Below are 22,894 nucleotides of genomic sequence, written 5' to 3' on the forward strand. Positions count from 1 at the left end.
TCCCGGTGCGCGTGGCCGCCGACGTGCGCGCCCCCGCCCAGCGATCTCGGCCACCGGAGCTGTGTGGCCCGTGGGCAAGAGCGGCTTTCCGGGGCGCGCGCCCGCCCTCGACCCCCATTTTTGGGGCGCGCGCCCTGCTGTTGGGTGGCGGTGCCGCTTCGAGAGCGCGCGGGACGCCCCTGCGGAGCCGAAGGGGGCGGCCGGCGGGGGGGCGGGTGCGCGGGGAAGGTTGCGGGCTGGGCCCTTCCTGCTGCGGTGACGTCCCTGGGCAACCCGGGCCTAGCCCTGGGGAAAAACCAACCGGCTTTGCTGTCTGGCTCGCAGCTCCGCTTCTCTGCAAGGCGGGCGAGATTGCTCGTTCTCCTCGAAGAATGCGATTACTCTAGGTCCCTGTGCCGGGTGGGTGCTTGGGAAAGGTGCTGCCCTGCTTCCAAAAACGAGCCCCATTGGCCTGCGAGGGCAGGGGGCCCCAGGTTTTCTCACCCTGTACCGGGTGCTTTGTGCCGGGGAGGAAAAGCAAAGGTTAACATTGGAAGACCCGTTAGTTCCCGCATTCCTTTATTAGAACCTAGTTCTTCCCATATGCGCAATTCATACCCGTTGCCTCTGCGCTTTGGACGGGGATCAATCCTCTGAGGTGGACAATGTGGAACTCTTGGACCTCTAAAATGTCACTTAAATGCAGCCGTTTCTTTTGAGCAGGTGGAAGGGCTTCAGTCTATTAGACCAAAGCCCTGCTGTTGGCCTTAGCCAAAAAGTTGCCTAGAACAAAACTGAACAAATGGGAAAATCAGCGCTTTGCATTTATATTTCCTTTTAATTCCAAAAATTTCCCGCAGACATTTCTAAAATCGGCTATGTATCACTGTAAAAGTTACTTTGGATGAAGGATTTCAATCCTTCTCAGCTCTTGTTTTTTCATCCCAGCGCTGTGCTCTGGTGCCAAGGAAGTTCTAGGTTTGACCTAGAGAAATGTGCATCTCTTTTTTTCCCCCTAAGATATAAAAACTGTTAGTTTGTGTTTTAGAATCTTTAAGGAAAAGCAAGCTAAGAAGTAAAACTAGCCATGAAATTCGATCATTATGGGGGTAGTTTTAATATACTGTATTTTTTAAAGAACAAAGTTAAAAATTAAAAAGAGGCTGAGGATGGAAGGAACTTCTTTGTTCTATCTTCTTCAGAATATTAGAAGTCTTAAGAACTCAGGACAAGCAGCAGAAATACATGCAACATGGTGACTGGTGAGTTACAATCGTTCATATGCTGGAAGTTTGTGTGCACAGTTCTTTCTGGTAGTGTTGAAACATTGCAGATTCTGTCAGTCATTCTGGGTGCTATGTGCCAGAAACTCCTAGGTGCTGGAAAAGCCAAGATGTGGGAGAGCCGCATCTTTGAATCCAGCCACACTTTGCTGCTTGGACAGTTCTCTCTTGAAAGTCAGTCAGTGCGGCTTGCAGGCTTTAGCAAGGCACCAGCTTTTCTAAGGACCTGAATGGCTTCAGAAAAGCACTCAAGTTTATCTAGGATACATGTATACCTTTTAGGCCTGCTTGTTTTGGATTATCTTTTTTATTTATTTATTTATTTTTTTAAGTTTTTGCCAGAGAGCTTGTGCTTTCACCAGAGACAGTGGAGGGGGAAGGTGAGAAATCAGCCCCCCAGGAGGATGGCCATGCTGCAGTCCCTTCTTTATTCGCCTATTAGGATTTTGGGCAGGCACGCACAGTTACGCAACCTGTTAGGATTTTGGGCAGGCACGCACAGTTACGCTGCGTGGTTTTCAAGCTTCCAGGTCTGGGAATCGAACTGCGGTTGGCCATGTGGAATCCAGTGCCTTAACAACCACACCACCTGCTGGCTCTGGGTTATCTTTATTTTTTAAGTGCCGTATCGAGTTTGAGATCCTTTCAAATTGGAGTTTTAAAATGTTTCTGTAAGCTCATCAACTATGATTTATCCACTAAACGTCCTACTTTTAGTCTTCTGTGATGAATTGTGTACTCTCCATGAACCTCTCAGGTCCACACCTCCTTTCCAGCTCATGGTGCCACTTACACAAATGATGGAACAAAGATCAAATAGAGGCTGGATTTTCTTGTAAATTTGAATTGCTCCGAAAAAGTAACCAGAGTTGGGGGCTCTGGGTTTGACTGTCCTTTATGGCAACTTCAGATTCAAGGATGTCTTCTTTTGGGCTTGCATGCTTGCTTTTAGTTTAATTAGTTGTGGTTTGTACTTAATGTGCCATGCTTCTGGCTTGTTTTGCTTTTTATTTTTAAATGGCTACTCTTTATCTGTTTGGGTTTTTATTTCTGAGTTAGCTTCAGAATGAGGTGTTCCTGAATGAACTTCTATTCTTTTCCGTTACCTTGTTGTCTTGCATTTTGTTTTAGATATTTTAAGTCCTCTTCTGACTTCACTTACATGCTTCTTTTGTCCCCTCCCCCCCCCATTGTCATATTTGATTGTGATTTCTGTTGCTATACTGAAGTGGCTGCATGAAGTAATTTGAGAAATTTCTAGTTTTGTTGAAAGAAGGAAAGAAATGGTCCTTTGGTCTCACTCTTCAGGCCAGGGAAAAAACTGACGGAGCTGATGTTTTTTAAAATGTTTGAGTATGTATTTGTGTATAAAAATTCAGGTGATGGGACCAGGAGGTGGTGTGGTGGTTAAGGCTCTAGACACACCTACATGGCCGACCACAGTTCAAGTCTCAGACTTGCTGGCTTGCTTTCTCACTTGCTCTCTCTCTTGGTCAAAATATATGAATGAGTAAATAAAATTAAAATAAATAATTTAAAAAATTAAAAATAAATTCAGGTGATCTGTAAACAATTTAATACAAAATTATAAAGTGAATCCCAGTGTAGCTACTACTTCATTAGGAAGTAAAACAACACCAGCACCCTTGAATCCTTTATAGGTATTTTCTTGGTCATAGCTTCTCAATTCTCATAGACAACTACTGTTCTGATTTTTGTGATAATCATTGTTTTTCTTTTTATAGTTACTACTTTTGTGTCTGTTACCAACATAGTTTTGTTTGCTTTTGAATTTTATATATATGGAATCATGCTGTTTTTGTTTGTCTGTCTTTTTAGAGAGAGATTTCTGCTGTAGGGTGCCGTGAGCTTGCTGGAGAGACAGAGAAAGTGAGAAGTCACCCCCCTAGGGAGGATAGCCAGGCTGCAGTCCTTTCTCCTCCATTCTCCTCTTGGGATTTTGGGCAAGCATGCACATGTGCCTGGTATGAGTTTCACGCCCTTGGATCTGGGACTCGAACTGCGGTTGGCCATGTAGGATCCAGCGCCTCAACCACTATGTCACCTGCTAGCCCCTTTTCTTCCTTCTTTTAGCATTGTGTTTCTGTCCATGTTTACTGCAGCTGTAGTTCATTCTCATTTTGTTCTTTTTTTTTTTTTTTAAAGTTTTGCTATAGAAGTGTGTGCGAGAGAGGAAAAGTGGAAAAGTGAGTGAGAAATCATCCCCCAGGGGAGATGGCCAAGCCACAGTTTCTTCTCCATTTTCCTCTTGGGATTTTGGGCACCCACGCCCATGTGCCCAGCATGTTTTTCAACCCATCAAGTCTGGAACCCGAACCAGTTGGCCTTGTGGGATTCAATCACCTTAATCCCTGTGCCACTGCTGGACCCATTGCCATGTCTTTTCTTTCTTTCTTTTTTTTTTTTCAGAATTATTTTTGTTTTAACTTTATTTATTGATTTTAACTTGACTAGAGAAGGACTGAGTGAGAGAGAGAGAGAGCGAGAGAGCAAGCGAGAAAGAGTGAGAAGGCAAGCTGCCAGGTCTGAGACTTGAACCATTGTTAGCCATGTGAGAGTCCAGCACCCTTAACCACCACGCCATCTGCTGGCCTCACCATTGCCATTTATTCTATGTGGTATTTTGTCATATGAATATATCATAATTTATCCATCTCACTATTAATGTCTGTCTATACTGCTTACAGTTTTTGGCTATAACGCAGCTGTGAACATTCTTTTACAAGTACCCTAAGATATAAGCACAGGGCTTTTTTTTAAAGTTTTTTTTAAAAAATTATTTTATTTATTATTTTTTCACATGAGTTTTGCCAGAGGAAGAGAAAGAGAGAGAGAGGTAAAAAGCAAGCCACCAAGTTCGGGACTTGAACCGTGGTTAGCCATGTGGGAGTTCCAGCACCTTAACCACCATGCAACCTGCTGGGCCCTAAGCACAGAGTTTATGAAATGGATATTCTTTCTTTTCCCTTTATGTAAGAGAGGAAAAGGGAGAGAGCTAGGTAGTATTATTATTTCTGACAGACGTTGCTATACGTTTGCAGTGGACTGCCAGTTAACTAGGATTATAGACATATGTAGCCATGCCCAGGAACTGAACCTGGACCTCCCATGCTGCCTCCAGCCTCCCAAGTGTTGGTGCTGTGCCTACTTGTGCACTACCATGGCTGGGCCTGAAACGGATTTTTTTTTTTTTTTTTTGCGGAGGGGAGAGGTTTTTGCTATAGGGCACGTGCTCTTGCCAGAAAGAAAGACAAGAGAGACAGAAAGCGAGAAATCACCCCCCGGGGGTATGGCCATGCTGTAACCCCTTCTCCTCTTGGGATCTTGGGCACACACGCACACGTGCCTGGTGTGAGTTTAAGCCACTGAGTCCAGGACTCAAACCGTGGTCGACTACATGGAAGTCCAGTGACATAGCCATTACGCCAACTGCTGGTCCCTGAAATGGATGTTTTTAAGCTCATTAGATAATGCAAGTAAGTGGCTGTTCCTCTTTACAGCCCATCAGTGTTTGGTAGGCCTAAGAATTTTGAGTTCCTGGTTGGAAGTATATGTTATCCAAATACAGGACCATGGTTAACATGCCCCCACATCAGGGACTCCTCTGTAAATGTGTGAGGCAGATTAATGACCCAGTAGAATAATTTCTTTGACAATTCCTCTATTTTTAAGAACAGAAATACGCTTTCTACTCTACTGCTTTGAAGTGATTCCTTTTGTTAGTTAGGACAAACATGACTGTAACGGCTTAAATGGAAATCGATTTTGTTCAAGTGAATGTATTCTTCAAACCAGACTCAGTGAGTTATGAGGAGCCACTGCTAGAGTAGATGCGAGCCATGAGAGGGTGGGGCTCTAGGTCCAAGGAGGGGACAGGGCTCTGAGGCATCTCAGACTCTCCTTAGGCCGTCACATTTCAAGATCCATTCTGCAGAGCTGTATGGGGACCCTGGAAGAGGTATCAAAGATAAGAGACCCGAGGAAGGGTGATTCTGGTGAGTACGTAGTTCTTCCCTTCAGGTACTAAGAGATTGGCGAACTGACTTGGGAAATTTCGTAGATTGTGGTTTTCAAGTAACCTTTATCCATGGTACTAGTACTATCTTCTGTCTAGTGATAAAATGATAAAAATAGTAACTCACGTTTTGAAGGACTTTCTATAAGGCACTAGGCTAAGCCGCAGCAGAAGAGAATACCAGGAGATAACTGATTGGGGAATCCCAATGAAAATCTTCTGGGTGTGTTGAGGGGGGCTGTGGTTCGTCTTCATGGTTCTGCAGAGTGGCTCTACTTGTATGTGGAAGCAAATGCTTGTTTACAGACCCCTACCCAATGAATACCTGAGGCTTTCTTGGAGAATTGTTTATTTAATTTTATTTACTTATTGTTATTCTTCATTTGACCAGAGAGAGAGAGAGAGAGAGAGGCAGGCCACGGCTGGCATTGTGGGAGTCAGTCCAGTGCCCCAGCCACCATGTTGTCTTGTTGCGTCTGTCGTGAGAGATAGAGAGAGAGGCAGGCCACGGCTGGCATTGTGGGAGTCAGTCCAGTGCCCCAGCCACCATGCCGCCTGCTGGCCCCGAGTGTTTTCTTTTTCTACTGTTAATCTTATCTGACTCCCACAAATTGGTAATACTCAGATATCCCTACAGCTTCGTGTTTTCCAGAAGTATTTCAGTTAATTTCTTTATTGCTCTTTGTACCTTTGACTTATAGCTAGTAAGAGTCTTTTGTCTCTTTTGAGTTTCTGGAGGGTGGTTTTATGAAGTTTCTACATTTTATTTATTATCAAGGCTCAGCCTCTGTCTCTTGTGTATTAGGCGTGATTTTGGAGATTGATTTTGTTTAAGAGTTTCAGATTTTGCGGGAAAAGCATGCTATAATCAACCAGCATTGTTTTTGTGTCTTGTTACTGTGGTGTAACTACTGTGTAGAAAAGATGACTTTTTAATTAATTTTTTGTTTAATACAACTTGGGGAAAACTAGAAAGTATTAAACAGGAAGAAACTTAAATCCTCTGTGGCTCCATTATCCAGCAATAACTATTGTTAACATTCTGATGCTTTTTTCGGGGGTGGGGAGTCTCCTTAAGGCACATGCACTTGCTGAGAAAGAGAGGGAAACTGAAAAATCACACTACCAGTTGACCCTTTTAATGCATTTTTTGAGTTATTTCCCTCATATATACAATAAATGATACTGGGATAGATATTTAAAAAAAGAAAATATTTATTTAACTTTACTTATTGTTTTAAAATTTGACCAGAGGAGGGCCAGCAGGTAGCATGGTTGTTAAGGCAACTAGACTCCCACATGGCTGACCATAGTTAAGTCCCGGACCTGGCAGCTTGCTTTCTTGCTTTCCTTTTCTCTTTCTGTCTCTCTGTGGTCAACTTTATTTTTATTTTGTTTGTTTGTTTATTTATTTTTGAGAGTTTTTTTTTCTACAGGGCGCGTGCGCTCCCCAGAGAGACAGAAAGCGAGAAATCACCCCCCAGGGAGGATGGCCACGCTGCAATCCCTTCTCCTCCATTCTCCTCTAAGGATTTTGGGCATGCACGCACACGTACCTGGCATTTTAAGCCACTGGATCTGGGACTCGAACCGCGGTTGACTATGTGGAAGTTCAGAGACATAGCCATTACGCCAACTGCTGGTCTCTCTCTGGTCAACTTAAAAAAAAATAAAATGATGACAATGAATAAAATAAAATGAAATAATTCTTTAAAAAGAAATTTGACTGGGACCAGCAGTTGATGTAATGGCTTTGTCACTCGTTGGACTCCAGTGTAGTTGACAGTGGTTTGAGTCCTGGACCTTGTGCTTTAAACTCACGCCCGGCGCATGTGCATGTGCGTCCAAGATCTCAAGAGGAGAATGGCAGAGAAGGGATTGCGGTGTGGCCATACCTCTGGGGGGTGATTTCTCACTTTCTGTCTCTCTGTCTCTGTCTCTCTGGCGAGTGCTTGCGCCCTATAGCAAAAAACAAAAACAAAAACAAAACAAAACTTCTCCAAATGTAACTTAAAAAAAAAAAAATTGACCAGAGAAAGAGAGGGAAGATGAGAAAGCAAACAGCCAGATCCAGAACTTGAACCATGGTCAGCCATGTGGGAGTCTAGCACCTTAACTATCATGCCACCTGTTGGTGAGATATAGGTATCAGTAGATTGCTTGATGGTTATGTCACTGGACTCCCATGTAGTGAACCTGTGGTTTGAGTCCTGGACCCAGCAGTTTAAAAGTCACACCAAGTGTGTGTGTGTGTATGCCCAAAATCCCAAGAGGAAACTAGAAGAGAAGGGGTTGTGGCGTGGCCTTCCCACCACGGTGTGATTTATTGCTATCTCTGTCTTTAGTGAGCACATGTAACCTATAGCAAAAAATCTCAAAAAAAAATAAAGCCTTAATATTGGGATATATTAATACACTTGTGTTGACTGCCTTTATACATAAGACATGTATTTCTGTTTGTTTGTCCCCCCCCCCAAGTGTTTTGCTGTAGGATGTGTGCCCTCCTTGGAAAGAGACTGTGTATATGGTGAGAAATCAGCCTACTTCTCCCCCAACACCCTTTGGGCAGGTTGCCACACTGCAGTCCCTTCTCCATTCTCCTTTCGGGATTTTGGCCACACAGACATGCACCAGGTGTGTTTCTTAGGGCCATGTGTGATCCAGCCACCTTAACCACCATACCACCTGCTTGTCCCAACATGATTTTTCTTTAAAAACTTGGGATTTTTAAAAAAATTATTCATATATTTACTTATTTTGAGAGAGATTTTTGGCATAGGGCGAGTATGTTCATCGAAGAGACAGAGAGACAAAGAGTGAGCAAGAAATCATACCCCACCCCCGGTGGTTGACCATGTTGTAATCCCTTCTCCATTCTCCTCTTGGGATCTTGGGCATGTACACACATGTGCCTGGTGTGTTTTAAGCTGCCAGGTCTGGTACTCAAACCGCGGTTGACTATGTGGAAATCCAGTGACATAACCAAACACCATCTGCGAATTAAAAAAACACCATCTATTGGTCCCTAGAATTACTTACTTTTAATTTTATTTATCACAATTATTTTTTATTTTGCTACAGGGCATATGTGCTCATGAGAGAGAGCAAGAGACAGAAAACAAGCTACCAAGTCTAAGACTCGAACCTTAGTCGTCCATGTGAGAGTCCAGTGCCGTACCCACTATGTCACCTGCTGGCCCATTATGCTTTTTTTTTCTTTTTTAAAAATTTTTGCTATAGGGCATATCCGCTTGCCAGAGAGACAGAGAAACACAGAAAGGAGCAGTCTCTTCCCTGGGGAATGTGGTGGCCACACTGCAATCCCTTTTCCTCCATTTTCCTCTCAGGATCTCACGCCGGCATGAATTTTAAGTTGCTGGGTCTGGGCCTTGAACCGTGGTTGACTACATGGGAGTCCAGGGATGTAACCATTATGCCATCTGCTGATACTTGTAGTGTTTTCTTTTAAAAAAAAAATTTTTTTTTGGAGAGGTTTTTGCTATAGAGCGCATGCACTCACCAGACAGAGAGACAGAAAGTGAGAAATCATCCCCCAGGGAGATGGCCACGCGCAATCCCTTCTCCTCCATTCTCCTCTGGGGATCCTGGGCACGCACGCACATGCGCCCAGCGTGAGTTTTGAGCCACCGGGTCGGGACTTGAACTGCGGTTGACTATGTGGGAGTCCAGCGACATAACCATTACGCTAATTGCTGGTCCCCAATTTTTTTTTTTTTTTAAAATAAAGTATTACAGTATGGGAAGATCTGTGGAATCACCCAAAAAAAGTTTGGAAACTATATAAATTTGGTATATGATAACAGTGGCATTTCAAGTTGGTGGACAAATGAATTTCAGTAACTCAGTAAGTGATACGGAGACAAGTTCTAGGAAATAAAATTAGACTTACACATGCAAAATAAATTCTAGATGGATCAAAGATAAGAAGTTACGGTGAGAACTAAATTGTAGAGGGATGATGATCTGGTCTTATGGTAGAGAGGACTTTTAAACAGTCTTGAGGCTTTTTCCCCCTCCTTTCTCCTAAGTAGCGTTTATATGTTGAATCTAGTGCTAACTTAATGTCAGTCTCGTGAATACTGCCCGCTGAATTCCCACATGGCCGATCGCAGTTTGAGTACCGGACCCAGTGGCTTAAAATTCATGCTGGGCATGTGTGCATGCGTGCCCAAAATCCCAAGAGGAGAATGGAAGAGAAAGGATTGTGGCGTGGTCATCCTCTCAGGGCCATTTCTTTCTTTCTTTTTTTTTTTTTTGAGAGGTTTTTGCTATAGGGCGTGTGCGCTTGCCAGACTGACAGAGAGACAGAAAGCGAGAAATCACCCCCCAGGGGGGATGGCCACACTGCAATCCCTTCTCCTCCATTCTCCTCTCGGGATCCTGGGCACGCATGCACACGCGTCCGGCGTGAGTTTTAAGCCACCGGGTCCGGGACATGAACCACAGTCGACTACATGGGAGTCCAGCAACATAGCCATTACGCTAACTGCTGGTTCCCTCCTCTCAGGATCTTGGGCACGCATACACACGCGCCCGGCGTGAGTTTAAGCCACCAGGTCTGGGACTTGAACCGCGGTCGACTACGTGGGAGTCCAGCGACACAGCCATTATGCTAACTGCTGGTCCCTCAGGGTGATTTCTTGCTTTCTGTCTCTCTGTCTCTGGTGAGTGCATGCTCCCTGTGGCACAAATCTTTTAAAAAAATATTTAAGTTTATTTATTATTATTTTAATTTGACCAGAAGAGACAGAGAGGGAAACTAAGAAAGCAGTCAGTCCATGGGGCTGGCAGGTGGTGCAGTGGTTAAGGGTGTTGGACTCCCACATGGCCAACTGCAGTTCAAGTCCTGGACCTGGTGGCTTGCTTTCTCTCTCTCTCTCTCTCTGTCTGTCTGTCTCCGGTCAAAATAAAAAATAAACAAATAAAGTAAAATAATTCTTTTAAAAAGAAGAAAGCAAGCTGCCAGGTCTGGGATGTGAACCCTGGTTGGCCATGGGGAGTCCAATGCCTTTAGCCACCACGCCACCTGCTGGCCTTAGCACAAATCTCTTTTCAACAACAACAGGAAGCAAGAAACGAGGCCATTTGTGTTTTGGTCTGTATAAATGGACAGATTGGAATGTTCTTTCAAACTATTCTTTTCTATTAAAAATTAAATATTTCATTGGATCCATTATTCATTAATGTTTCTTAGCTTCCTGTGATTCATTGGTTCTCAAATGATGGTGTGGACTTGTTGAGAGTCAGTGAAGAACCCCAGAAGCTTGTTGAAAGAAAACAGCACTGAAAAGCAGTGGCTTCTGCTCACAGCCTCACCTGCAGACAGCACGCCTTCAGCTTGGAGCAGTGCAATCTTTTACTCTGGCGAGTAAAAACACTGAAAGCACATGGTTACTGATTAACTAAAAGGTGAAATACTACAGAATATTTCAACTGTTTTCACAGGAATAAAGAAAAAAAGATGTCAGGCTTCTAACAGTTATATAACATTTTTTCTGCTTCAAACTTACTGGTCTTTTTATGAAAGCTTTGGGAATGGATTTGGATGCTTTATAGCAGATAATTTTTGAAGTTTTTATTCTGTTCTTTCTGAGAGCTGAGTATCCAGCCAGTTTCTTTCCCCTTTTGTTCAGAGAATAAATTTATTTTGGACTAGAGTTTCTTCTACTGTTTTTCAAACAGGTAGGATTTGTTGAGAGAGGGAATAGACAATAGAATTGGTTGCCTTTTTAAAAAAAATCCTTTTCAGAACCTTAATTTGCCAAAGGCAAAAATTCTGGAGTTTGATTTGGTATAAAATGCTGTATTCTATGGAGCCAGCACATGGCCGGCCATGGTTCGAGCCCTGAACCTGGCAACTTGATTTCTCACTTTCTCAGTTTCTCTCTCTGTCACTGTCCCTCTCCAGTCAAAAAATCAATACATAAATATATAAAGTTAAATAAAATAACTCTTTAAAAAAATGCTGTATTCTAAAACTGAAAGATTGATTAGTACTCAGCTAAATGCTTGCCAAAAATAGCATAGAACTTTAATTTTCTTGTCTTATGTAGTGGGAATCCAGAGATACTCTAAAATTAATGAGTCTACAAATAAATATTTAAAGATATGAAAGTGATGATGGCAGAACTGAAAATAAAAGTATCATTGGAAGGGGTTGGTCAGAGGAGGTGGTTTAAGTGCCCTAAACTTACTCTTTCTAGAAAAGTGATGAATTTTTAAAATTGATAGATCAAGATTTAGGGAGTCAAAGCATAATAAGCTGTTTTTTACTTTTTATTTTATGTTTTTCCATATTATTCTAATGTTATTTTCTTTTTGGGGGGGCAGGGGAGAGGTTTTCACTATAGGGCGTGTGCACTTGCCAGAAAGACAGAGACAGCGAGAGAGCAGCACCCCCCCACCCCCCCATCCCCCACCCCCAGGAGGGATAGCCACGGTGGCTCAGTCCCTTCTCCTCCATTCTCCTCTCGGGATCTTGGGCACGCACGCACATGCACATGCGCCCGTCGTGAGTTTAAGCCACTGGGTCCGGGACTCAATCCATGGTCGGCTTACATGGGAGTTCAGTGACAGCCATTACGCTAACTGCTGGTCCCTATTCTAATGTTATTTTCTTAGCAAATGGATGAATTTTCTTTTCTTCTCCTATCCCTGACAAAAGTGAAAACCCAAAACAAGGTGAAATTATGTACGGAATATTAAAGAAAGCTTGTTTCGAGGAAGAGAAGTTGGCAAAATTCTCCTTCATACTTAATAACAGACTCGAGGTTGAGGCGTAACTGCCTGTCCTGAATTTCTGAAACTCGAAAGAGTAAGGGGAAATAGGTTATTTAGGAGGATGCTAGGGACTGGCTTTACTGAACAGTATTCATACCAGGATTTTTCAGTTCTGTAAACTTGATTTTCTCAGATTTGAGACCAAAAAAGTGTTTGAGGGACCACCAGATGATGTAATAGTTACTTTTACTCGACTCCATGTAGTTGACTGTGGTTCAAATACTGGACCCAGCGGCTTAAAACTCATAATAGGCGTGTGCGTGCCCAAGATCCTGAGAGGAGAATGGAGTAGGGATTTCGGCGTGACTATTCCTCCGGGGGACGATTTCTCACTTTCTGTCTCTGTCTGTCTCTCCAAAAAGCACACGCACCCCGTAGCAAAAAATCTCTCTTAAAAAAAATTGACGCGAAACTCCTGTACTTTCAATAAAAAATCTCCTTATGGTATAGTAGCTATGATCTCAGCGAAGTTAATCTTGAAAATTTCTGTAGTCTCTGTATTTTATGGGAATACAACTAATTGTCGAAGAAAATAAACTTTAGGAATGGTAAATTCCAGTTGTCCTCTGCCGTTCTCTTATAAGGGAGGTGTGAACAGTGTACCAGCGTAGTAGAGAGCCTGCCAGTGGATGCTCATAATTTCTCCTTTGTTCCCGTTTGAGCAGAAGAGGATAAGCGATTAGATATGAGAGTTGCACGTTGCGAACTTTGTACTGTTATTGTTGAGTCTTTTGTGAGAGAACCTTCTTAAGGAAATTGTAGCCATGACACCATTAACAAAGGGGAGCTTTGATATATCTGTGTCAGTGTAGCAAGCCAGTGCTGGTGGGTGACCCACAGCGAGCGGCCTGCTCTGAGTCTGTCATGGAAGGACAGTGCTTGGCTCTGATGTGGTCTCTGCTCATAAGATGTGCATCACTGAGAGCTTCATTTTGAAGTTTCGTAGGAGACCTTTTATTTTTCTACTCAGAGAAGGTCACCGGAAGTGCCTGCAGCAGGGAGAGAGGGGACTGCCAAGCAAAGGGGAAAGGGTCAGCAGTCGTGGGGAGGCCAGCAGCTGGTGGGGTTAGGGTGCTGGCCTGCCACACGGCCAACCTCACTGAGTCTGGGACATGGCGGCTGGGCATACATGCATGTGTGCCCACATTCTTGAGAGGGCCCCTCCTGGGGGGGTGCTTTCTCATTTCTCCTCTCTCTGGCTCTCTCCCAGGAGCACACGGACCCTTAGGCAAAAACCTAAAAAAAAAAAAAAAAAAAGATATGGGAAAGGGGCAGACAAATGTTAGAAAAAAGACAGGAAGCTGCCATCAGCAGTTCAGCCTGGTGCTGCGGCCCTTCACCGTCTGTCTGTCCTTCTATGGGCAGTGGAAGCTCCCGTAATGGTAGTGGCCTGGAAGTTTGGATTTTAGACAGGATAAGGTTAATGTGCGGTTCTTTATCTTACGGAGAAATACATTCACAATATCCTGTGTAGATTGCTACAAAAGGTGAATTGCGGGGCCTGTCGTGTTGGAGAGCACCCACCTGAGTGCAGTGTGTGCTGTACTCCCACGGCTCCTCACAGCTACTGGTCCTAAACTAGTAGCGGGAAGGACCATACTGTTCCTTGTCCTGAATATGGGGTTTCCCCCAAAGTGTATGCTAAGTAATACATTCCTTTTCCCTAGTGTCTGCTACTAGGCTGTACGATACGTGGTTGTGTAATTTTAGATATCAGAGGAACAAGGAATAATCCTTCTTCCTGTTCCACATTGAATTCTAAATGTGTCGGGTGCATATGAGGCACCTTCCGTGTGTGAACTAGTCAGAGAGGGCTGGGACATCATCTTGTATGTCAGGAGTTTGGAGCCAGGTAGAATAGAGGTGGTCACCACATAACTCATAGCTGTAAGGAAAGCAGAGTATCTCGGTAGTAAAAGAGAGACTAGTATTTCTAGCCTGATGGCGTTAGGAAACAAATCACTTTCCAAACATTGGCGACTGAGAGTTCATTTTGGCATAAAGGTAGACTTGGTTTGTGTTACTCTCTGGTCCTGCTGCTGCTCTTGTTCTGGAGGTGGTGCTGATGGAGGGAGGGTAGTACAAAGACAGTAGCAATAGGCCGCTTAACAGCCCATAGACTGCTCAGTTGTGCCTCGGGTAGCTGCCAGGTCCAGAACTCAAGCCACGGTTGGCCATGTGGGAGTCCAGTGTTTTGTTTTTTTAAAGAGACTTTTGCTGTAGGGCGCGTGCGCTCGCCGGAAAGAGAGAGACAGAAAGTGAGAAATCACCCCCTGGGGGGATGGACACACCGCAATCCCTTTTCCCCCATTCTCCTCTCGGGATCTTAGGCACTCACACACATGTGCCCAGCATGAATTTAAGCCACTGGGTCCAAGACTCAAACCACGGTCGACTACATGGGAGTTCAGCGACATAGCCATTATGCTAACTGCTGGTCCCAGGGTCCAGTGCTCTTAACCACCACACCACCTGCTGGCCCCTGCTGGTCAGTTAAGGTAAATGAATAGCTGATAAAAACATTTTTCCAGCATTGACTTCTGAATTTTTATGACTATCAGTTATATAAGGCATTATAAGAGATGTAGGGTGGCCAGCAGGTGGTGTGGTGGTTAGGGTGCTAGACTCCCACATGGCCAGCTTTGCTGATTGAGTCTTGGACATGGTGGTTGGGCACATATGCGTGCGTACCCAAATTTCCTCTCCCTGATTATATTTTTAAAAGATTTTATTTAACTTTCTTTCTTTATTATTATTTTTATTATTTTAATATTTCCAGAGAGAGAGAGAGAGGTGGGGGGAATGAGAAAGCAAGCCTCTAGGTCCAGTACTTGAATCAAGGTCAGCCATATGGGAGTCCAGTGCCCTTAACTACCATGCCACCTGTTGGCCCCTTATTTAGTTTTTTTGTTTAAGAGAGATTTTTGGGGTAGGGCGCAAGCATTCGCCAGAGAGACAGACAGAAAGTGAGAGATCACCCCCTCAGAGGGGATGGACATGCCTCAACCCCTTCTCCATTCTCCTCTAGGGACTTTGGGCACACACGCCCCTGGCATAAGTTTCAAGCCACTGGGTCAAGGACTTGAACTGAGGTCAGCTATGTGGGAGTTTCAGCGACAAAACCATTGCGCCGTTTGCTGGTCCCACTCCCCAGTTATTTTAATACTATTAAATAATACAAAATATTTAACACTTAGTACTGTCTAAGTGTCAAATTCTTTTCTGCATGCTTCACATATATTTAATCATGTCAACTCTGAGGTAAGTACTATTTTACCTCCATTTTCTAGGTACAAAAACTAAGGTTAACTGACTTGTCCAGAGTTACCAGCTAAGGACAGGTTGAGTTGGGATTTGAACCCCAGGCAGTCTGGCTCCAGAGTCCATGACGTTAACCAGTAAACTATGCTTTCGTAGATTGTGAGCAGTATATGGAGAATTGGGAGTGTGGTGTTTCTGGTGGGAAGTGAACATGTTCTCTGTCTTGGGTCTTGCCACAGCTGGGAGGCCCTCCTCTCTCTACTGTGGGACGTACGTGGCAGAGGAGACAGACATCAGGAGGAACGCCTGCTCCTCGCTTCCCCCTGTCTCTCAGTAGTCTTTCTGTGGTGGTCACATAGCAGTTCTGCATGTAATAGCTATTGTCCGGTGCTTGACTTGCAGAGAAGATGGAATTGGCCTGATGCTAGGTGGGTAGTGTGTTTTCAGCCTCTTTCATCCAATAATGTGAAGCATGCTTTTGTTTGTCATTTTCAGTGTGATACAGTTTGATTTAAGACACATTCATGATAGTAGTTTTCAAGCACCATTAACTAAAAAAATAACATGATATAATAAAACAACTTTAGATTCCAGGTGTGAACAGTTGCCTTGAATATTCCACTCTGGTGCAAAGGTGGGTGCTTCTGTACATTTCAGGATACAAAAACAGCCTAATTTTTAACCTCTGTCCACTTGTTTTGTTTATAGGACCCCTAAGGACTCTACAATATGAATAATTCTCTGGAGAACACCATCTCCTTTGAAGAGTACATCCGAGTGAGGGCGCGGTCTGTCCCACAGCACAGGATGAAGGAATTTCTGGACTCGCTGGCCTCTAAGGGGCCAGAAGCCCTTCAGGAGTTCCAGCAGACGGCCACCACTACCATGGTGTACCAACAGGGTGGGAACTGCATTTACACAGACAGCACCGAAGTGGCTGGATCTTTGCTTGCAGAGAAGATGGAATTGGCCTGATGCTAGGTGGGTAGTGTGTTTTCAGCCTCTTTCATCCAATAATGTGAAGCATGCTTTTGTTTGTCATTTTCAGTGTGATACAGTTTGATTTAAGACACATTCATGATAGTAGTTTTTCAAGCACCATTAACTAAAAAAATAACATGATATAATAAAACAACTTTAGATTCCAGGTGTGAACAGTTGCCTTGAATATTCCACTCTGGTGCAAAGGTGGGTGCTTCTGTACATTTCAGGATACAAAAACAGCCTAATTTTTAACCTCTGTCCACTTGTTTTGTTTATAGGACCCCTAAGGACTCTACAATATGAATAATTCTCTGGAGAACACCATCTCCTTTGAAGAGTACATCCGAGTGAGGGCGCGGTCTGTCCCACAGCACAGGATGAAGGAATTTCTGGACTCGCTGGCCTCTAAGGGGCCAGAAGCCCTTCAGGAGTTCCAGCAGACGGCCACCACTACCATGGTGTACCAACAGGGTGGGAACTGCATTTACACAGACAGCACCGAAGTGGCTGGATCTTTGCTTGAACTTGCCTGTCCAGTCACCACCAGTGTTCAGCCACAGACCCAGCAAGAACAGCAACCGGTTTCACCAGCCACAGCAGGTCCAGGTAAAATGGAAATATTGAGGTGTAGTGTGTTTAATATACATTTTTTGCTCTCTAGGTCTTGGTTAGTAGGAACATTGCATCTACATGTATGTTAGAGGCTGTTTTCACTGCAGGAATCTCACACTTTTTTTTTTTTTTTTTTTTGAGAGAGAGAGAGAGAGAGCAAGCTGTCAGGTTCGGGACTCCCAGCATAGTCGGCCATGTGAGAGTCTAGCACCTTACCCACCTCACCACCCAGGAATCTCAAAACTTTTTAACAGTTAATTCTTCCATAGTTAATATGGACTAAAAATATCTTCAACCACTTTAAAAAGACCATGATGCTGTTTGCTTTGGAAGTTGACTAATATAGAAGTTATAGGTCTTCTGGAACTGTATTTGAGTATGACAGCAAAATGTGACTGAGGCTTCCCTTCTCTCTGTCAACCTGAGCAGAGACAGTACATAAGAGGGCTAGTCTTGGCTCATTAAAAAAGCATGGCATTCAGGATTTGTTTTAAAAAGGAAAGGCTGAGGGAACCAGCAGTTAGCGTAATGGCTATGTTGCTGGACTCCCACGTAGTCGACCACGGTTCGCGTCCCGGACCCGGTGGCTTGAAACTCACGCCGGGCGCGTGTGCGTGCGTGCCCAAGATCCCGAGAGGAGAATGGAGGAGAAGGGATTGCGGCGTCACCATCCCCCCGGGGGGTGATTTCTTGCTTTCTGTCTCTATGTCTGTCTCTGTCTGTCTGGCGAGCGCACGCACCCTACAGTGAAAATCTCTCAAAAGAAAGAAAGAAAAAAAAAAAGGAATGGCTGATATATTTTAGTGATCTTCATTTAGTTGTGTGGTTTTGTAACTCATATCACATGTAGATTTCTAGGCCTGTGTTTGCTACTTGTAAGTCTCAGGAAATAACGTTAATTGAAAATAAATTTGATGAAAGGAGAAGCTAATGTATTTGCTGACAAGGAAAGGTTTTTGTTTCGTTTAATGGGAAACAATAGTATTCTCCCCTGCAAGCACCGTTTTCTTGCCACTTGAATTTTATTTTACCCTTTTTCTATTTTTGAGAGATTTTTGCTGTAGGGCATTTGCGCTGGCTGGAGAGACTTCAAGAGAGACAGAACACAAGAAATCATCCTATGGGAGGATGGCCATGCTGCAATGCCTTCTTTTCCATTTCCCTCTCAGGATTCTGGGCACATGTGCACACACTCCTGGCATGAGTTTCAAACTGCTAGGTCTGGGATTCAAACCATCTTTGGTTATGTAGGAGTCCAGCAGTGTAACCACTATGTTGTCTACTGGCCTGAAGTTTCATTTTACTCTTGATGCTTTTTCTTCTTTTCTTTTTTTTTTTAAAGAATTATTTTATTTAGCTTGATTTATTTATTTTAATTTGACCAGAGAGGGACAGGGAGAGAGAGAGGGAACCTGAGAAAGCAAGACACCAGGTCCAGTACTCAGACCACGGTCAGCCATGTGGGAGTCCAGCGCTCTTACCTACCATGCCACCTGCCAGCCCCTCTTGATACTTTCCACCAAGAGGAAAGGTGAAGGAATTGAACATAATGGAGAGTGAGAGTGTGGAGAGGTATGTCTGGTGAGACAGAAGGTTTGAAAGTAGCCCAGTTCCCTCAGGAGTGCAGTGGTATATTGGAAGGACATGGGCTCTGAAACTGTATTCTTGGGTTTTAATTTGGCTTAACCATTTAGTTGTTGATACAGTCTTAATCTTTTTAGCCTCAGTTTCTCCATATGTCAAATAGGGACAATACCATTTAGTGAGACTGGATAAAATAACAGAAACAGCTGACATGTGGGAGGATGCATTGACTGCATGTTCCGGCCTTAGGAACAAGGTAGATAAAAGAAGAGTTACTTTTTGGCTCAGATTATTCTGCTGAGCCAGCCAGTCAGGTGGCGTGGTGGTTAAGGAGGCTGGATCCCATATGGCTGACCATGGTTTGAGTACAGGACCTGGCGGCTTGATTTCTCACTTTCCCTTTCTCTCTCATGTTTGCTCTTGCTTTCACTCTGCCCCTCTCTGGTTAAATTTAAATAAATAAAGTTAAATAAAATAATTAAAAAAAACCCACACTAGGCGTATGTGTTCCCAAGGGAGGTGTAGAAGAGAGGGAATTGGGGTGTGCTTACCCTCTCGGGGGTGCTATTTTATTTTGCCTTTCTTTCTCTTCCACACGCTAATCCAAAATTATTTTTTTTAAGAGAGAATTTTGTTATGGGGCACATGCACTTGCAGAGAGAGAAAGAGACAGAAAGCAAGAAAGCACCCCTCCCCCCAGGGGGGATACCCATGCCACTGTCTCTTCTCCATTCTTTTGGGAATTTGGGCAAGCACACATGCACAACCTGCTGGGTCTGGGACTCAAACTGTGATCGACTGTGGGAGTCCAGTGACGTAACCATTGCACACCATCTGTTAATCCCTACATGTGCATTTTTTTTTTTTTTGGAGAGGTTTTTTCGCTGTAGGGCGCGTGCGCTCGCCAGACAGACAGAAAGAGAGAGATATAGAGACAGAAAGCAAGAAATCACCCCCCAGGGGGGATGGCCACGCCACAATCCCTTCTCCTCCAGTCTCCTCTCTGGATCTTGGGCACGCACGCACACGGGCCCGGCGTGAGTTTTAAGCCACCGGGTCCGGGACGCGAACCGCGGTCAACTACGTGGGAGTCCAGCGACATGGCCATTACGCTAACTGCTGGTTCCCTTCTTTTTTTTTTATTTATTTTTTTAAATTTGACCAGAGTGAGGCACAGAGAGCAAGCGGGAGTGAAAGTGCGATAGCAAGCCACTAGGTCCAGGACTCAAATTGTGGTTGGCCATGTGCAAGAGTGTAGTGCCTTAACCACAATGTCACCTACTAGTCCCCCACTTGGGCAAATTTTAAAAAGTCAAAAATAAAATAATTTTAAAGTAAAGAACATAAATTATTCTGCTGATGTTTATAGCTTGGACCTTTTTCATAACAATAAAGATTTGAGGGCAGAGACAGGAGGGCACCATTTTGTAATGCTTGAGCCACGTGGAAGACTGGTTTGGTGGACCAGAACCAGAAACACTCCAGGAATGCATGTGTAGACCTGTGATTCTGGCTAGCTGGAAGGAAGGGGACAGATTGCCTGTATTTCACGTGTTCTGTCTCTTTAAATAAGGTAAACCAAAAAACCCAAAAACTAAAAAGGTCGGAGATGGGACCAGCAGATGACATAATGGTTACGTTGCTGGGCTCCCAAGTAGTCAACTGTGGTTCCAGTCCTGGACCCAGTGGCTTAAAACTCAGGCCGGGCATGTGGGCGTATGTATCCAAAATCCTGAGAGGAGAATGGAGGAGGGATTGTGGCATGGCCATCCCCCCAGGGAGGTGAGTTCTCCCTTTCTGTCTGTTTCTCTCTCCAGAGAGTGCATGTGTTCTATTGCAAACGTCTCTTAAAAAAGAGGGGGGAGGCTAACAGGTGACATTGTGGTTAAGGGCGCTGGGCTCCCACATGGCCGACCTTGGTTTGAATTCTAGACCTGGTGGTTTGCTTCCTTACCCCCCCCCCTCCCCCCGGTCAAATTTAAATAAATTAAATTAAATTAAATAATTCTTTAAAAAAAGGTTGCCAATTGGGACCAGAGGTGGCATGATGGTTAAGGCACTGGACATTCCCACATGGCTGACCATGGTTCAAGTCCTCGGACCTGGTGGCTTGCTTTCTTACTCCCCCTCCTAGTCAAAATTAAAAATAAATGAATGAATAAATACAATTAATAAATAATTTTTAAAAAGGTTGTGGATTTGAGTTTGAAGTATTCTTTGAGAGACCATGTTCAAGAAAACTGATTGTAATAACATACTAGGATCATCTTCCCTAAACCTCTGTACATGAAAGAAGAAAGGTAAATATTCGGCCAGTCAGGAGTCATGGTGGTTAGGGCAACTGGATCTCATTTGGCTGATTATGTGGTTTCCACCCTGCACCCAGCAGCTTAAAAAACACATGCTGGCATGTGCATGCAGGTGGGTACGCATGCGCATGCATGTCCAAATGCTGACCAGAAAATAGAGAAGAGGTCGTAGCATAGATATCCCCTTTGGGTGGTGCCCTGTCACTTTCCCTCTCTCTGTCTTCGACAAGTGCACATGCCATGTAGCAAATTTAAAAAGTAAAAAAAAAAAAGGAAATTTTGGGGTGTTTTTTGAGTGCTCGTCAAGGGCAGGGAAAATGAAAAAACAGCTCCTAGGGCTATGACCCCACTGCAACCCCCTTTCCCTCCACTCTTCTCTTGGGTATTTCAGGGTTCTAGTTCCAAAACTCAAACCGAATAGTCATCCATGTGGGATCTAGCCACCTTAACCTCCATGTCATCTGCATGCCCCTTTCATGAATTTTTTGATAACCGTAGGTATTTTCTCCTTTTAAACAACTGAAAAGATACTTTAAAAAAAATCCCTATCAGTTGTGGAGGAATAAATACTTTGGGACCAGCCAGTGGCCTGGTTCGTGAGAAACGTGCTGGTTATACCTGTTCCCCAAAGTCCCCAAAAAGTGGGAGAAATGGGGAAGGGATTGCTGCATAACCATGTCCCACGGGGAGTGCTCTTTCTCTCTCTCCCCCTTCCCCACCCCTTACCACCCACTTCCACTGCCCCAAGAGCACATACCCACTGGTAAATTAAAAAAAAGAATATCTTTGCAAAACCACTAACTCAGTGAAAATGCTAGAATAAAGTAAGCCGACAATTACGTGACAGAAATTTATGTAAGAGAACTTTTGGGGAAAGTGGAGTGGTTCTCAAGGTGCCCTAAGCTGAGAAGTGGAGGATAAACAGAATCCTGTCTCCTCTGTCCCTTTGTTACCCTTCTCCCCCTGTGTCACCTGGGCAGCTTCAGACCTAAAGTACTTGACCAAGGACTTTTCAACACACACATACATGGACCAGCAGATGGCCTGATGATTACGTTGCTGGACTCCCATGTGGTTGACCGCGGTTTGAGTTCCGGACTCAGCGGCTAAAGGACTGTGGAGTGGCTATCCTCCTTGGGGGGTTATTTCTTGGTTATAGTCTCTGCTTCTCTCTGTCTCTCCGGTGAGCACAAGTGCCCTATAGCAAAAATCTCTCTCTTTTTTTTTTTTTTTTTTTGAGAGTTTTTTGCTACAGGGCGTGTGCACTCGCCAGGAAGATAGAGACGGAAAGTGAGAGAAATCACTCCCCGGGGGGATGGCCACACTGCAATCCCTTCTCCTCTCAGGATCCTGGGCACACACACACACACGTGCCTGGTGTGAGATTAAGCCACTGAGTCCGGGACTCAAACTGCAGTCAGCTACATGGGAGTCCATTGACCTAGCCATTATGCCAACTGCTGGTCCTGCAAAAATCTCTCTCTCAAAAAAAAGAAAAAAATGTACATATATGTGTCCTTATGGTTCATGGAAGATTACCCTTATCAGCCTAGTTAGTGATGTAATAATTCAGAAATAATGGGCAGTGCTTTTTTAGTAAGAATTACTTTCGGGGTGGGGCTAGCAGTTGTCATAGTGGTTAAAGGCACGAGATTCCCACATGGCCAACTACGGTTTGAGTCCGGGACCTGGCAGCTTGCATTCTCACTTTTTCTTTCTCTCTATCTCTCTCTGGTCAAATGAAAAAATAATAATACTAGCAAATGGAATAAAATAAATAAATAATTCTTTTTTTTTTTTTTTTTTAAAAAATTACTTTTGGGACCAGCAGATGACATAATGGTTATGTTGCTGGGCTCCCACATAGTTGACTATAGTTTTGAGTCCTGGACCTGGTGGAATAAAACTCACACTGGACGAGACTGGCAGGTGGCGTGGTGGTTAAGGGTGCTGGACTCCCACATGGCTGACCATGGTTCAAGTCCCAGACTTGGTGGCTTGCTTTCTTGCTTTCCTTCTCTTTCTCTCTCTCTTTCTCCTCCCCC

The 22,894-nt window shown here is 44.1% G+C and overlaps 1 protein-coding gene and 1 long non-coding RNA gene across 2 annotated transcripts in view; both read left to right on the plus strand.

Annotated features, from left to right (window-relative positions):
- Positions 1–30: 30 nt before the first annotated feature.
- LOC102496150 (uncharacterized) lies at positions 31–16,243 on the plus strand. The gene is made up of 3 exons (XR_337716.3): positions 31–399; positions 1,182–1,241; positions 16,069–16,243. It is a non-coding gene; the product is annotated as an uncharacterized LOC102496150 (long non-coding RNA).
- A 353-nt stretch (positions 16,244–16,596) lies between these two features.
- Positions 16,597–22,894, plus strand: part of QRICH1 (glutamine rich 1) — a 37,041-nt gene continuing 30,743 nt past the window's right edge. Inside the window, 2 exon segments of the mRNA XM_006170986.3 lie at positions 16,597–16,921; positions 16,923–16,950. Coding sequence (XP_006171048.1) covers positions 16,644–16,921; positions 16,923–16,950 — 306 coding nt within the window. The 5' untranslated portion in view covers positions 16,597–16,643.

The sequence above is a fragment of the Tupaia chinensis genome, unplaced genomic scaffold, assembly GCF_000334495.1.
Source record: "Tupaia chinensis unplaced genomic scaffold, TupChi_1.0 Scaffold149184_1, whole genome shotgun sequence".
NCBI lineage: Eukaryota > Metazoa > Chordata > Mammalia > Scandentia > Tupaiidae > Tupaia > Tupaia belangeri.